This window comes from Macaca mulatta, chromosome 20, assembly GCF_049350105.2.
Source record: "Macaca mulatta isolate MMU2019108-1 chromosome 20, T2T-MMU8v2.0, whole genome shotgun sequence".
In the NCBI taxonomy this organism is placed as follows: Eukaryota; Metazoa; Chordata; class Mammalia; order Primates; family Cercopithecidae; genus Macaca; species Macaca mulatta.
Window position 1 is genome coordinate 62,626,815 of NC_133425.1, and position 16,830 is coordinate 62,643,644.

General features: G+C 39.6%; 1 protein-coding gene across 6 annotated transcripts in view; it reads left to right on the forward strand.

Moving 5' to 3' along the window:
• Nucleotides 1-16,466, forward strand: part of CBFB (core-binding factor subunit beta) — a 77,317-nt gene extending 60,851 nt beyond the window's left edge. For 5 of the 6 annotated variants that reach the window (XM_015126323.3, XM_028840380.2, XM_028840379.2 and 2 more), the window contains one exon: nt 14,110-16,466. In XM_015126323.3, coding sequence (XP_014981809.1) covers nt 14,110-14,132 — 23 coding nt within the window. In that variant the 3' untranslated portion in view covers nt 14,133-16,466. 6 annotated transcript variants of the gene reach the window in all.
• Nucleotides 16,467-16,830: the final 364 nt, after the last annotated feature.

Sequence of the window (16,830 nt, forward strand, 5' to 3'; positions counted from 1 at the left end):
TCCTACATACTTTTGGAATCTACAGATAGTAGAATAGTGGTTGCCAGGGGAAATGGGAGTTAGTTATTTAAAGGATATAAAGTTTCAGTTTTGCAAGATGAAGAGAGTTCTAGTTGGTTGCACAACAGTGTGAATGTACTTAACACTACTGAATGTATGCTTTAAAAATGGCTAAGATGGTAAGTTTTATGATACATATATTTTACCACTTTTTTAAAGTTTTAAAGTCAATGTTACATAATGAAGAAAATTTGTGGGTTTTTTCCAAGCACAAAATTATATGTACACTATTATTTAAATTAAGGTGTGTGTGTGTGTGTGGACAGACAGTGGCTAAGAGCCCAGACTCTACAGCCAGACAGAAGTCTGAATCTGGCTCTGTCATTTACTTTGTCAGCTTGGACAGCTTACTTCACTTTTCTATGACTGAGGTTCCTCATCTACAGAATAGGTGTAATAATCCTGCCTGTCATATGGTCATTGTGAGGATTTTAAATGAGTAGATACATGTGAAACCACTTTGAGTATGTGCCACTGACTAGGTGTCGTGCTATTATTATTGTTAATATTATTTAAAGTACTACATAAAATTTCTGGTTGTGTGTTAAAATATATTTACTAAGAATACATTTAAAAATCAAGCCTATTTAGTGTTTAGTGTATGAAATAAATTGTGTGTGTGTGTGTGTGTATGTGTGATGGAGTCTCACTCTGTCGCCCAGGCTGGAGTGCAGTGGCACAATGTCGGCTCACCGCAACCTCTGCCTCCCGGGTTCAAGCGATGATCCTGCCTCAGTCTCCTGAGTAGCTGGGATTACAGGTTCCCACCACCACACCTGGCTAATTTTTGTATTTTTAGTAGAGACGAGGTTTCACCATGTGGCCAGGCTGGTCTCAAACTCCTGACCTCAGGTGATCTACCTGCCTCAGCCTCCCAAAGTGCTGGAATTACAGGAGTGAGCTGCCATGCCCAGCCTTGAAATAAAATTTAGTATCTTTTTTTGTGGGGGGGAGATAGGGTCTCACTCTGTTGCCCAGGCTGGAGTGCAGTGGTGCGAACACGACTCACTGTAGCCTCAACCTCCTGGGCTCAAGCGGTTCTCCCTCCTTGATCTCCCAAAGTGCTGGGATTACTGGTGTGAACCACTGCACACAGCCTAAAATTTAGTATCTTTTAGTGATTGCTAGATCTCTTTGTCAGTGAGTTAGTTAATCTAATGGGCTGATAGCAGCTGAGGATGTCCCCGAGAATACTTGTTAGCTGAGGGAAGAAAATGGAGGGATATATGTGATATATTTGTTTTCTTTGATGCTGTTATAATTCTTGTGATTTTCATATGTGAATACAAGACTTCCACACCATGCCCTTTCATTCTATATCTGTAAAATTTAGAAGCTTTAAAATGTATAATATACATTTTTTGTAATTCTGAACCTTTTTGCTCATGCCATTTGTTCCCTGATGTAGAATGTTCTTTTCTGTCCGTCAAGGCCCAACCTGAATGTTGTCGTTAAATGTCAGACCTTTCTCAGTCTTCTTAATCATAATCATAAAGCCCTTCCACTCTGTAGCACTTTTTATTTCTACTACAACATGTTGAAACAATTATAAACATTAGTGCCCTCCACTTTATGGCAATCCCATGAGATGGAGCCCCTGATTTTTGTGTCTTCCACATTACCTACCACAATGCTTTGTACACTGCTTAGTTGTTCATTGTATCTTCAAAAAACAGCCCCTATCCTGACTGTCTGAAAACTAGAATTATAGGAGAGCCTGCTAGGATAGTTCAAGTAGGTAATACATATTGATGGTGTCGGGAAAGATTCTAAATATAATCTGTTGGTTTATATTAACTAGTTAAGTAAAGTAATAAACCCCAAGTGTGTTGGGCTGTATTCTGCATTAGGGACTGAGAAATATATAGATTAAAATGCATTGTTTCTATCTTTGATCAACTCTCAGTCTTGAGGGAAAATGATGGATAAACAGATCATTGCAGTGTACTTTTGCAACCACCGTACACAATGGAGGTTCAAAAAGGGGACAGCGGCAGTGTAGAGGAAGCTTAAGTCTGCCTCTGCTTGGGAGATTCACAGGATAGTACATTTAGAGGGATTTGAAGGAAGAATGTGTTTTGCTAGCTGGACAAGTTGGGGAAAGCATTCTGGGCAGGACAAACAGTGTATGCAAAGGCATGGAGGAGTAAGAGAGCCTGCCAAGTCAGAGAGTGTGATTGGTCAGTATTTCTGGAGCAAGCTAACATGGCCTTAAATGAATATAGGAATCATTTTCTAAAAAGTGCTCTTCAGCTGTATTATATTTGGAGATTAACTATTTGACAATTAATGGAACAACTATTGAAAGCTTTTGTATATATTTTGCTTTACGTAAAACTCTAGATTAATTGACTAAGAATTGTCTCTTCTAAATTGCAGTGGCTCACACCTTTAATCTCAGCACCTTGGGAGGCTGAGGGAGGATTGCTTGAGCCCAGGAGTTCAAGACCAGCCTGGGCAACATAGCAAGACTTTGTCTTTATAAAAAATTTAAAAACTAGCTGGGCATGGTAGCGTGTGCCTGTGTTCCCAGCTACTTGGGAGGCTAGGTGGGAGATCGCTTGAGCCCAGGAGGTCAAGGCTATAGTGAACTATGACTGTGACACTGCACTCCAGCCTGGGCAACAGGTCAAGACCCTGTCTCCCCGACCTCACAAAAAAAAAATTAAATAAATACATGGTTAATTTGATTTTTCTAATTTAAAATGTTGGAAGTATATTTTGGTATGTGAGTTTATATGTATATATGAACAGAAATATAGTCTGTTGATAGAAATGTCACATAATTTCTTGCTCAGATAGATTGTTTCTACTTGTTTTTTGGTCAGTGATTGAGAGCATGGGCTTTGTAGTCAGGCCTAGTTGAGATTCCTGCTCTATCACTTGCCTCGAGCCCTAATTTTCTCACAGAAATTGAGTATTAAATGGGAAAATGCTTGTAAAGCACTTAGTATGATGGTTGGTATGTGTATGCCTACAGTAAATAATAACTCTAAAGTACTTCTTTAGCACTAAAAGCTCCACCATAATGCTGGTTCCAGTTAATTGAATTATTCGGCTAACAAGAACATCCTTTTAGTTCTCTGAAGTGTTTCAGAGCACTTTCCCTGCATTATGACCTAGAGCATAGAGAAAACAGTTACATTTTCATCAATGATTTAAGATCCTGTAGTCCCTTATGGCAGTAATTTAAAACATCAGTTCTTGTAGAGAACTGTCATCTAGAAAATTGGGCTGGAATCTGATTCCAGCACATGCACTGGCAATCACATAGTGGAATTTGGGATTTGTGTGTCTTTTGGCACTTTGTGTGTATGTATTTTGCTTCTCTTTTTTTTCCATCCATAAAAAATTCCTAATGTCAGCTTATTTTCTTGCAGTTTACCTTTTTTTCCCTAAAAAGAGAATATCGGAGAAAAATGTTATTTCCCCTCTGTAATTCAGGTATCTTTAGAGATTCAAACGTCATCTAATCTAACATTATTACAGTTGATGAAACTGAGAATCTCCAAAAAATTAATTGACTTGCTCTCCCTCAAATATTTGGTTAATGGAAGAAAAAGTGAGTATTTAAACCAGTTTCCTAACCAGGAGGCCTGCACAAATACAGCTTAGTGCTGGCAAATTAATTTCCACACCACCCATAAAGATGCTTAAGCCAAAAAATAAAATCTGCCAGGAGGGATTAAGAACCGTTTTGCCTGGAATAGAAAAGGCTGAGGCAGAAAAGAATAATAATGGTTCTAGTGGGTGGTCCTGATGCCTGGCTGGAGAGGAGGGCCAGAGAACAGTGGTAACTCGTGGGTGGCAGCAACTCAGTAAACGGCCTGTGGAAGCTTGAGATCCTGGCAGCACAGAGGCTTAGGGATGTCCTCCACTGTTTGGATAACCTCTGAGGCCTCCAGCCCTGCCATTCTAAACTTGTAACAGTGGTGCTCCTGAGTATTTAATCTATGTGTAAGGTTAAGATTACTAAGAGGGGGAAGTAGAACTCCAAGTGGTTGGTGGCCCAAGGGGTTTTAATTTTCACCAGTGTCTTTTAACCTGAAACTAATTCTAAAATTCCTTGAGCATGCTTCCATTTCACCATGTGTAAAATTTAGAAAGTTTTCAATCCTTCATGATAGGATTTAGTGTTTTCTTTTTCTCATTTTTCTGGAAAAGCCTATTTCAGTAGTACAATATTTTCGTTACCTTTCAGAGGTAATGGCAGATTATCATTAATTTGAAATGAGAAACTATAGTGAAATGCAGAAGCATTGTTTATGTTAGTAACCTTTACCAAATACTCTTAAATCACTGATATACATTAAAATGATATACACAAGGTACAGAATACTGTGTATAATATCTTACTCTCTGGGTATTTTTCTTACTCCATGGGTGATTTTTGTTTGAATGTGCATAGTCATTCTCTAGTAGGATATGTAAGAAACTGGAACTAGAAACTATGGGGGAGAACCAGATATCTGGGGGACAAAATAAGCAAATTATTATTTTTCACTGTATATCTTCTATACCTTATGAATTTTGTATCATTAATTACCTATTTAGAAAAAAAAAACAGAATTTGCTTTTAGTATTACACAGAATAATGAAAACAGAAGATTCTAGACCTTGCTATCTATATTCTCTGGCATATAGGCTGTTTTTATGTGAAACCCTTCCTTCATTTGAAATTGTATACAGAGCCCCACTGTATAAAATAATTTTTTTTAAAGGCACTGCTCTGGGCAAAGCCAGGGTAGGGATTGTTCTGGTGTCCCTCCGGTGTCCCTGGGGGTGTTTTTATGGAACCCAGTAGGTGGCAGAACATAACGAGGACTCTGGATGTAGTGGAATGAGCACAAGGTTTTGCATCCCGGCTCCACTACTTGTTGCCACATAGCTTTGAGAAGGTTGCTTATTCTCATTGAGCCTCATCACTAAAACCTCCCTCCCAGGTTGTCTCAGAGCTCAGTATCTGAGGCTTAGAATGGGGACTCAGTGGAAGCCAGTTTCTTTACCCCTCCTTTCTGTGCACTTGGATCACAACATATCTGGAGTGGCAGGAAAGCAGTAAAAGTAGTCATGTCCTAACTTTAGATTTCGAAAGTCAAAGATACTATTTTGCCAAGCTATTTTAGATTATGGTGTTTTTTGTTTGGTGGATTGGTTGGTTTGGTTTTTGAAACAACCAGTAAAGGATTTTGGACTTTTCTTGGCTCTGTTGGAGGCTACCAGTTACTCTGGGGGTTGAGTAGTGACTAGAAGTGGGTATGAAAAGAACTTCCCACATTCTGGTAATGTTAGTTCTTGACCTGGATACTAGTTAGGTGGGTGTGTTCGCTTTGTGAAAATTCATCATTACACACTTAACAATTTGGGCACTATTCTGTACTTGTATAAAAAGAAGGCTTTTAAAAAGAAAAAATAATCACAGACGTTACTTTTGTGAAATGTTGTCCATTGGCATCTGTTGCCATATAGAAGCATCCTAGTGCCTTTTCTGAGAATCCTTCCTTGATCTGAAAATGTTGACATGTTTCCCATGGCCTTTCTTTTTGGGGTATATATGTCTATAACTAATTCAGATGTCTTTTGTGAAGGAAGATTGAGGTTAATAAAAGACAGATTTCACGCTCTGATCATAGTTAAGTTGGAAAGATAGCAACTTGTACACTAGTCTCTGTTTCTAGAGACTGCCTTCAACTTTATTGGCCTCTTGACCTAAAACTGTGATATAGCACTCTTGGCTTTTAACTCAGCTCCAAGGTGACAGGGTGCTTAAAGATATCTTCTCTATTATCTTAAAAATGCCTACATTTGGTTAGATTATAAAGTGGCAGCAAATAAATGGTTGTCTTTAATGTCAGAGAATGGGTAAATTATTGTTTATCCTACTATAAGCAATTTTAATACAATTCAAATCATAGGAGAATTTTATGTGGATACTATTTGGAAATAAAAACAGGCAAAAAGTTTTATGTGGTTTTTGTATTTGTATTTTGCATAGTTTTGGGGCCTTCAATTCTGTGTGGTCCAAGAAAAAAATCTCAGCCTCTATTTATTTTAAATTTGCAAAGACTTCAGTTTTCAAATTATTTAACTCTATTCTTTCTTGTGTATGGACAAATCAACATGAGAACATGTCTGTACTAGGCCTTCCTGGGATTGTGTTTTGGGTAATGGCAATAGATGAGAATGAACTGGGAGTATGAACTCAGACTGAGAATGAGAATCGGAAGAGGATTGATGAACGAGGAAAAGGATACAAAATCTGACTTCCCCCACTACCAGAGGAAGAGAGTCTTGGTTTTCTATCAGAGGAGCTATAGACTTTATTAAGATTTATTTTGTTTTAGCCTTGTTTTAGTTTCTAAAACTTACTCTATCTGCAGGATATGGATTTTTCAACATTTGAGTAGTTATTTGAAAAGTTCATAAATGTAAATGCGAAGTGATGAGCAACTTTATTATAATAACAGCATCATGAGTGCATCCTATATGCCAGGCAGTAAATACATTATAATTTTGTCTTTATATTTGCTTTTTAAATGCTCTTGTAAGTTACATCTTCATTTTGAGGAACCGAAGTTAAGAGAGGATAAGAAACTTGCCTAAGGTCACATAGCTAAAGTGATAGAGCCATCGTGGTCCAAGCCCAGAAATGTAAATTCCCACTATTTCATTTTAAAATGTTACTTTATATTTAAAATTTTCCTTAGGTTGCATACTTTGTAAGAACTACATTTTTTGACGTGCCTGTTGGACCAGCTCTCGCAGACTGCTTATCTGACAGATGTTTATAGTTGGCTGCTGACCTTTTTTTAACCTTTTAAAAATTTTTTTTTAATTTAACTTTACGTTCTGGGATACATGTGCAGAATGTGCAGGTTTGTTACATAGGTATACCTGTGCCATGGTGGTTTGCTGCACCTATCAACCCATCATCTAGGTTTTTGTTGTTGTTGTTGTTGTTGTTTTGAGAGAGAGTTTCACTTTTGTTGCCCAGGCCAGAGTGCAATGGCACGATCTCGGCTCACCACAACCTCCACTTCCCGGGTTCAGGCGATTCCCCTGCCTCAGCCTCCCGATCATCTAGGTTTTAAACCCTGCATGCATTAGGTATTTTTCCTGATGCTCTCCTTCCCCTTCCCCCCGACCCCTCTATAGGCCCCTGTGTGTGATGTTCCCCTCCCTGTGTCCATGTGTTCTAATTGTTCAACTCCCACTTATGAGTGTGAGCATGCAGTATTTGGTTTTCTGTTCCTGTGTTAATTTGCTGAGAATGATGGCTTCCAGCTTCATCCATGTCCCTGCAAAGGACATGAACTCAATTCTTTTTTATGGCTGCTTTTTAACCTTTTTAATGAGTTTGGGGAAAGTGCGTTCCTTTCTCTCATGTTGGGACTTAAAATTTGTGCTTTGAGGCCAGGCGCGGTGGCTCACGCCTGTAATCGCAGCACTTTGGGAGGCCGAGGTGGGCGGATCATGAGGTCAGGAGATGGAGACCATCTTGGCTAACATGGTAAATAAAACCCCATCTCTACTAAAAATACAAAAAATTAGCCGGGTATGGTGGCAGGCGCCTGTAGTCCTAGCTACTCGGGAGGCTGAGTCAGGAGAAAGGCGTGAACCCAGGAGGGGTCGCTTGCAGTGAGCCGAGATCGCGCCACTGCACTCCAGCCTGGGCGACAGAGCGAGACTCCGTCTCCAAAAAAAAAAAAAAAAATTGTGCTGTGCGTCTCCTCCAGACTTAGCAATAGGGAGAACTAGCAGTGACTAAGGAGGCTGACATTAATGCCAATTGTAAGTTAAAGGCTCATCTTTTCCATAGGTCTCATTCTGTGTTCTAACTCTGCCTCCAACCATGTTACTTAGGGGAAATCACTTAACCTTAATCTTAGGCTGTCATCTGCACAGTGAGAGTTGAATTAGATCTCTCAAGTACTTTGCCACTCTAAAACTCTATAATTCTATGTTCAGAATTTTGTTTTTCTCCCTTCCTTCCCCCTGAATTTCATTTATTTATTTGTTTGTTTATTTTGAGATAAAGTCTCACTCTGCTTCCCAGGCTGGAGTGCAGTGGCCGGATCTCAGCTCACTGAAACCTCTGCCTCCTGGGTTCAGGTGATTCTCCTGCCTCAGCCTCCCGAGTAGCTGGGATTACAGGTGCACACCACCATGCCTGAGTAATTGTTGTATTTTTAGTAGAGATGGGGTTTCACCATGTTGGCCAGGCTGATCTCGAACTCCTCACCTCAGGTGATCTGCCCGCCTCGGCCTCCCAAAGTGTGGGGATTACAGGCGTGAGCCGAGTGTTGCAGTCTTACAGCTCACTGCAGCCGTAATATCCTGGGCTCAAGCAATTCATGCCTCAGCCTTCCAAGTAGCTGGAATTCCAGCCATGTGCTACCATGCCCAGCTAACTTTTGAAAATTATTTGTAGGGGCAGGATCTCACTGTGTCACTCAGGCTGGTCTTGAACTTCTGGGATCAAGTAATTGTTCCACCTCAGACTCCGAAAGTGCTGTAAACTGTAGGCATGAGCCACCACGCCCAGCCGTTCTTTTAGCCAGGTATCAAACATAAAGTGAATACTGCAGTATCTGGACATAGTACACACTCAATAAAATGTAGTTGTTGTTGTTAGGGGATTTTCCCATGAAGAGTTTTCAGCAATTTTTTTTTTTTTTTTTTTTTTTGAGATTTCAATATTAAAAGAATGGAGATCAACCAAGAAATTTTCTTCATTCTGGATACCCCCTCCTCGTGGCTGTTTCTGCATAGCTCTGGCCAGTAGGGAAAACTCAAGCTGCTAGTGTCTGTTCTTTCATCTCATTTGGAGTCATCTCATGACTACCTCCTAGCAACTCTATTTGCCTTGTTCCTGGGAGATGATATACTGAGAGAAAACAGGAGAGCAACTGGTAGTAAGAGATCTGTAGCACAAAATGTTGAGATTAATTCTTCATAAATACTAAGAACAGATTTGTGTTCTGAAATCAGACTCATGGATGTGTGCTTTATATTAAAACTCCAATTCTGAAATAACTTATTAAAAGGTTAGAATCAAGGGCCTATGACTAAGGAGAAGGAAACTAGAAATTACAAACTTTATGCTTTTAGGATGATGGAGTTCAGAGTTTCCTTGCCATCATGTAGTATAGTTTATTTACCCATAGAGGAAATCCTTCAAAAACATCCAGCCTTCATTAGAAAACTGCCACAGTAAGAAGTCCTGCTTCTTAAGGCAGCTGCTTATTCAGCTGTTAAGTTCTAGTCCTATGGAAGCTATTTTACTGAACCTAAATCTGTGTCTGTATTTGTTTCCTTCATATGACAGTCAATACATCTTCCCTTCTAGCATTAAATGTCCTCCCAGATATCTCATTCTTCCCTCTTCTCTCATTTGTACTGTTAGACTTCTTCCCTCTTTTTTTTTTTTTTTTTTTGAGAGATGGGGATCTCACTATGTTGCCCAGGCTGGTCTTAAACTCCAGGGCTCAAGCAGTCCTCCCACCTCAGCCTCCAGAGTGCTGGGATTTACTAGCATGAGGCACCATGCCCCCGGGCCCCTCCTTTTTGTTCCTACTCTTGACTCTTCATCACAGTGTCTTTCCTTACATCTTCCTCAGTGCCTTCACAATGTAAATAGAAACGAAACCCAAAAATAATAGCAAAACAACTTTTCTTTACTCCTGTTCTCTGTGCTTTTATCAAAAATGTAATATTTTAAACAAATCCATGGCTATTTCTGTGCAGCTGTGACGAGTAGGGAAAACTCCAGCTGCTGATGACTGTTCTTTGTCATATATTTGGAGTAATCCTGTTATTATTAAAATAATTCGAAAATTACTTTTGCCCCAAGACACAAAAGCTGAAATACTCTTTTCACAAAGTATTGTTGGTAGGTTAGTAGTGATTTGTACATATATAATTAGGATTGATTTTTTCTCAGTGTTTCTTCATTGCTCAGCCCCTTTCTAACCTTCATTGACTGAAAGCAGATGCTTATATCACCATCTCTGATTTTGCAGAATTGATCTGTCCTTACACTACGTTTAGCATTGATTGTGTATGGAACATAAATTGCTTTTCTCATGCATATGTATTCCGCAACTCTTTCGGTCTGTGATTATGCACTATAACCTATTTAATTGAAAAGAATGTGCTAAAATTTAGTCATTGTCCATTCTGCTTACAAAAGCAGTTAAAACATGCTAGAGAAATATATCAAAATTTTAAGAAAGAGGCCGGGTTTGGTGGCTCACGCCTGTAAATTCCAGTACTTTGAGAAGCCGAGGCAGGCGGATCACCTGAGGTCAGGAGTTCAAAATCAGCGTGGCCAACATGGTGAAACCCTGTTTCTACTTAAAAAAAAAATTAGTTGGTCATGGTAGCACATGCCAGCTTCTCAGGAGGCTGAGGCATGAGAATTGCTTGAACCTGGGAGGCTGAGGTTACATACAGTGAGTTGAGATCAGGCCATTGCACTCCAGCCTGGGCAACAAGCGTGAAATTCTGTCTCAAAAAAAAAAGGCTGGGCGCGGTGACTCACGCCTGTAATCCCAGCACTTTGGGAGGCTGAGGAGGGCTGACCACCATCATGGCAAACATAGTGAAACCCCATCTCTACTAAAATACAAAAAATTAGCCAGGCGTGGTGGTGCATGCCTGTAGTTCCAGCTACTTAGGAGGCTGAGGCAGGGGAATTGCTTAAACCCAGGAGGCGGAGGTTATGGTGTGCCAAGATTGTGCCACTACACTCCAGCCTGGCGACAGAGGAAAGCTTTTTGCTCAAACAACTGGTAAAATGGAGTTGCCGTTATCTAACATAGGAAAACTCTTGCTACTTGGGAAGGTGAGGCAGGAGGACTTGAGCCCAGGAGTTGGAGGCTGTAGGGTGCTGTGTTTGTGCCTGTGAATAGCCCCTGCACTCCGGCCTGGGCAGCACTGCAAGACCTCATCTCTTTTTTTGTTTTTTGTCTTTCGTTTGTTTGTTTGTTTTTGTTTTTTTTGGTTTTTTTTGAGACAGAGTTTCAACTCTGTTGGCCAGGCTGCAGTGTAACGGCGCAATCTCGGCTCACCACAACCTCCGCCTCCCAGGTTCAAGCGATTCTCCTGCCTCAACCTCCCGAGTATCTGGGGTTACAGGTGCCCACGACCACACCCAGCTAATTTTTGTATTTTAATAGAGATGGGGTTTTGCCATGTTGGCCAGGCTGGTGTCGAACTCCTGACCTCAGGTGATCTGCCCACCTTGACCTCCCAAAGTGCTGGGATTACAGGCATGAGCCACTGTGCCCAGCCGACGTCATCTCTTAAAAAAAATTAGTTCAGCCGGGCATGGTGGCTCATGCCTGTAATCCTAGCACTTTGGGGAGACTGATGTGGGTGGATCACTTGAGCCCAGGAGTTTGAGACCAGCCTGGCCAACATGGCAAAACCCCATCTCTACTAAAAATATTTTTTAAATTAGCCAGGTGTAGTGGTGCACGCCTATAATCCCAGCTACTCTGGAGGCTGGGCAGGAGAATGACTTGAACCTGGGAGGCGGAGGTTGCAGTGAGCTGAGATTGCACTACTGCACTCCAGCCTGGGGAACAGAGAAGACTCTGTCTCAAAATAATAATAATAATATTTCCACTTTCATGGAAAGTACTTAGTATAGATTCTGGATACAAACAGATGTTTGTGCTTGGCCAACATTTGGAGGCAGTAAAGAAAACTTACAGAATAACCACATACTATAATTTGAGAAGGAAACTATGTATATATATATAGTCTCCCTATTAAGTAATTTACCTAAGTGGTTTAAATAGGAATGTTTACTCTAAAGTGAATCTTGAAATCTCGGTGTTTATAATTGTCAAGCCTCTTTTTTTATAAAACAGAGGTGTGTGATCAACAGGGAGTTTTTTTTTTTTTTTTCTAATTTTTATGTCATAGACCTAGTGAAGCTTCTTAATTGTTAAATATTGTTATAACAATATATCTGGGCCAGGCACGGTGGCTCACACCTGTAATCCCAGCACTTTGGGAGGCCGAGGTGGGAGGATCACGAGGTCAGGAGATCGAGACCATCCTGGCTAACATGGTGAAACCCCGTCTCTACTAAAAATATAAAAAATTAGCCGGGTGTGGTGGTAGGCGCCTGTAGTCCCAGCTACTTGGGCAGCTGAGGCAGGAGAATGGCGTGAACCCAGGAGGCGGAGCTTGCAGTGAACCAAGATGGCACCACTGCACTCCAGCCTGGGCGACAGAGCGAGACTCCGTCTCAAAAAAAAAAAAAAAAAAAAAAAAAATCTGGGTGGTACATGGTGACTCACACCTGTAATTCCAGCATTTTGGGAGGCCAAGACAGGCAGATGGCTTGAGCCCAGAAGTTCAAGACCAGCCCCGTCTACATGGTGAAACCCTGTCTCTACAAAGAATACAAAATTTAGCCAGGTGTGGTGGCGTGTGCCTGTGGTCCCAGCTACTCAGGAGGCTGAGGTGGGAGGATTGCTTGAGCCCGGGAGGCAGAAGTTGCAGTCAGCAGAGATTGTGCCATTGCACTCCAGCCTGGGCAATAGAGTGAGACCCTGTCTCAAAAAAACAACAAACAAACAAAAAATACATCTGGGGCCAGGCGCGGTGGCTCACACCTGTAATCCCAGCACTTTGGGAGGCCAAGGCAGGCAGATCACCTGAGGTCGGGAGTTCGAGACCAGCCTGACCAACATGGAGAAACCCCGTCTCTACTAATAGTAAACTACAAAATTAGCCGGGCGTGGTGGCGCATGCCTTTAATCACAGCTACTGAGGAGGCTGAGGCAGGAGAATCGCTGGAACCGGGGAGGCGAGGTTGCAGTGAGTGGAGATTGCGCCATTGCACTCCAGCCCGGGCAACAAGAGTAAAACTCCGTCTCAAAAAAAAAAAAAATCTGGGAATATAAGTACACCAAGGACTCTAATTTTATATTTCTATTTTTAACATACGAGACAATACCTTATCCATAATAAAGTGCTACAGTTTTCAGTCATATAATTAGTGGAACATATATTTCTCTGTGACTTAGTTTTTTTATTTGTAAATAGAGATAAATAATAGCACTTATGTCATAGGTTGTTGGGAGGGATTAAATTAGTTCTAGCCACATCCTATGGCATGTGCCTATAGTTCTAGTTACTTGGGAGGCTGAGTGAGACAGGAAGATTGGTTGAGCCCAGGAGTTTGAGGCTGTAATTTGCTATGTTCTTACCTGTGAATAGCCACTGTAGTCCAGCCCAGGCAACATAGCAAGACCTCATCTCTCTAAAAAATGATTTAATTAATGGAAAGTACTTAGAACAGTGCCTGCAGACAGCTGATACTCAATAAATGTCAGCTGTTACTAAAAGGAAGCGTTTGCTTCTAAGGCACTTGGCTAATGTGTTAAATACTCTTTTTTCCAAAACTGCAAATATAGATTTGTTGTTGGTTTTTTTTGTTTTTTGTTTTTTGTTTTTTTGAGATGGAACCTCACTCGTGTCATCCAGGCTGGAGTGCAGTGGTGTGATCTCAGCTCACGGCAACCTCCACCTCCCAGGTTCAAGGGATTCTCGTGCCTCAACCTCCCAAGCAGCTGGGATTACAGGTGCCTGCCACCATGTCTGGCTAATTTTTTTGTATTTTTCATAGAGACAGGGTTTCACCATTTTGGCCAGGCTGGTCTCAAACTCCTGACCTCAAATGATCTGCCCACCTCAGCCTCCCAAAGTCCTGGGATTACAGGCGTGAGCCACTGAGCCCAGCGCTAGATTCGTTCTTCTTTTATATGCAGTACATATTTATGGTGATTGTCTTTTGAATAAAAATGATTTTTATTCTTGATTGTTAAGGAAACTTTAGTAAAATATGTCAGACTATTTTAATTGTTTTTTTGTTTTGTTTTGTTTTTTGCCTGTTACATGTTGAATATATTGGTTGAAAACTTTTTAGTTATGAAGTTTTTCTATGTGCTACTGTCTTGTATTTTATATATCTAGCATTTTTATTGTCGAAACACTTTTTGACCCCAAATTATGATTTTGTCATTGCAGGCAAGAAGACAACAAGACCCTAGTCCTGGTTCCAATTTAGGTGGTGGTGATGACCTCAAACTTCGTTAATTAATAGCACAGCAGATGTGTGCCACCCATCTTTACATAGACATTGCTTCTAGTTGGCAGAAATAATTGATTAAAAGACCAGAAACTGTGATAACTGGAGGTACTGCGGTCTGTTTCTCAACCTTAGGCAGTAATAGACATCACAAACTGCCATGGTTTTGCACTATGATTATACCTGCATTTCTGATTTTTTAAGCATGTAGCCAGTAATAATTTGAAGTTTTTTTTCTATGCAAGCTTACCTTGTTGGCATTATTTTAGGGAGTTAAAACTATCTACTTGTAAAGCTCCTTTACTTCCACTTTAATTTAAAAGTTCATGTCATTTAAAAACAGTTCAAGAAACTAAAATTATATCAGAGGGTTTTCTCTAATCATTTTTTCTAATTTTTTTTTGTACTTCTAGATGTTTTGGTTATACAGCTTCATTTTAGATAAGCATTCTTGTTTTTTGTTTTGTTTGCCCCATTTCCTTTTGTGTTTTTATAGTCTATAGCATTTTAAAACTGCTGATGTTTGCATTATTTACAGGCTAAAAACCTAGTAGCATAGAGCTGTCTGCCACAGCCTTCTGACAAAGTTTACAGTTATTAAAGTTGCAGTATCCTTTTAAATGCTAGTAATCAGCACTCTGTCTTTCTTTCTTTCTTTCTTTCTTTTTTTAATAGAGACAGGGTCTCACAGTGTTGCCCAGGTCTCGAACTCCTGGCATCAAGCGATCCTCCTGCGTCAGCGTCCCAGAGTACTGGGATTACAGGCTCTTTATTTTTAAACATAGAAGTTTTAAATTGGTATTAACTCTGTACTCTGCCCCAGATTGTTTTAGCTTCTGTTCTGTAATCATGAGTTTGGTTGGAGATATTCTCTATAGATGATCTTCTACTGAAATGCCTAAAGAAGTCACAGGCTGGCTTCTGTTTTATTCAGGGATTTTTTTAAAAAGTCAATCAGAAAAGGGATACTGGAGCTTCTTCATGTATGTAACAGCATATTAAACTGGAGACAGTGATGAATCAGCTACAAAGGTAATACTATATTAAAATCATGTTTAAGATAGCTGCTTTTATGTGTATTTTATATTGCATGCTTTTGTAAAAACATGCTGGGTGATGATGAAAGATTAGTTTTAGAGAGAAAATGTTCATCTGTGCAGAGGATACATTTTCTTCCATTAATTCTGGAAAAAACATTCACAGTTATATATATGGTATTTTGCAAAAGGACTATTAATAGAACCTTTCAAGATAAATTAATGTAAGAATATTTTTTAAATAGGCTTACTGTCAAACTGAGTGCAACTTTTTTTTTTAGATACAGACTGGAAAAAAGTGCTAAGTCATTTGGCACCTCTTTACAAATATTTTTCATGGTCACATTTATTAAATGTTACTACATTTCTGAATTTTTGAAAAATGTATTTTATCATAAAATGGCATTATTTTAAAGGGTGAAAAACTGACACAGTCAATTCAGAAAATGAACTGAAGTCTGAATAAGGTCATTGCATTTAAAAAGCATATAACTGTACTTGATTGATGAGGGAGGTGTTACTTTCATTGTATATAGGTCTTATTTCATAAACAGATATCCTGTATCAGAATAAAAATATTTGTTATATATTTGAAGTCATGCATGGTAAGAAGTGTGTTTAAATTGTTATAAACAATAATGCATCATTAAAGGCCATGCTGATCTTGCATAACTATAAGTACTATGAATGAATTTGGTTGGTTTTGGTGGTGTACAGCTCACATGTTTACACACTCAGTGCCCTAATTTGCCCTGAGGGAATTGCTTTTTAAGTGATCCTTACAGTGGTGTTTTATGTTACTTTATTACAGAGCTCCTTGGTTTTTTATTTCTGCAGTTAAATTTTTTTAAATAACATGATGATGGTACATTTTCCTCTGTTGTCTAGCTAAGGGCTTTCAGTCCACCAGTAAATAAGATCAAATGCTATTAAATGTTCCTATTACCATCCTTCTGTAAATACTGGATTTTCCTGTCATTTAGCACCGTGCTGCTTCTGTCTGTCTTAATGCTGGCATTAAGATGATGAGCCCTTTTTCTCCAGTAGTACAGGCTTTGAAAACTACTTCTATTAAGTTATTGATGCAGTTTGATATTTTTTCATAATCTGTATTTAAACAAAATTACATCATTGCATCATCTTTTCTAAATTCATCTCCATTAAAACTTGCCTTAAGCTACCAGATTGCTTTTGCCTCCATTAGCCATACTGTGTGTTTGTTTAATTTACTTTCACAATAAACTTCTGTGTAGTAAAAACAGGGTCTTGGCTCTTTACTGACCTAACCCAGTGATTTCTAAGAAAGCAACAACAGTGGCATCTAGTGGTAATTTCTGTTGATTCCAAAGAAGACTACTTTAAATATAGATGTCACAAGGTATACAAATCCCCCAGTATCTATTTGGTTTTCAAAAAATCTGGCATGATTTACCCATCCTGTGAGATACGACCATAATAGTGATAGTTGGGAGGAAGAATTTTAAATTACACATCCAAATTAGTTCCATCTTTCAAGCTAGTTGTTTTGGAAATATACAGCCATTTTGATTGTGCTGGTGTTATATCAAACATTCTTAAGACAGAAAAGCCCTTTTCTTTGGAAGTATACCTTAAGATTGACCC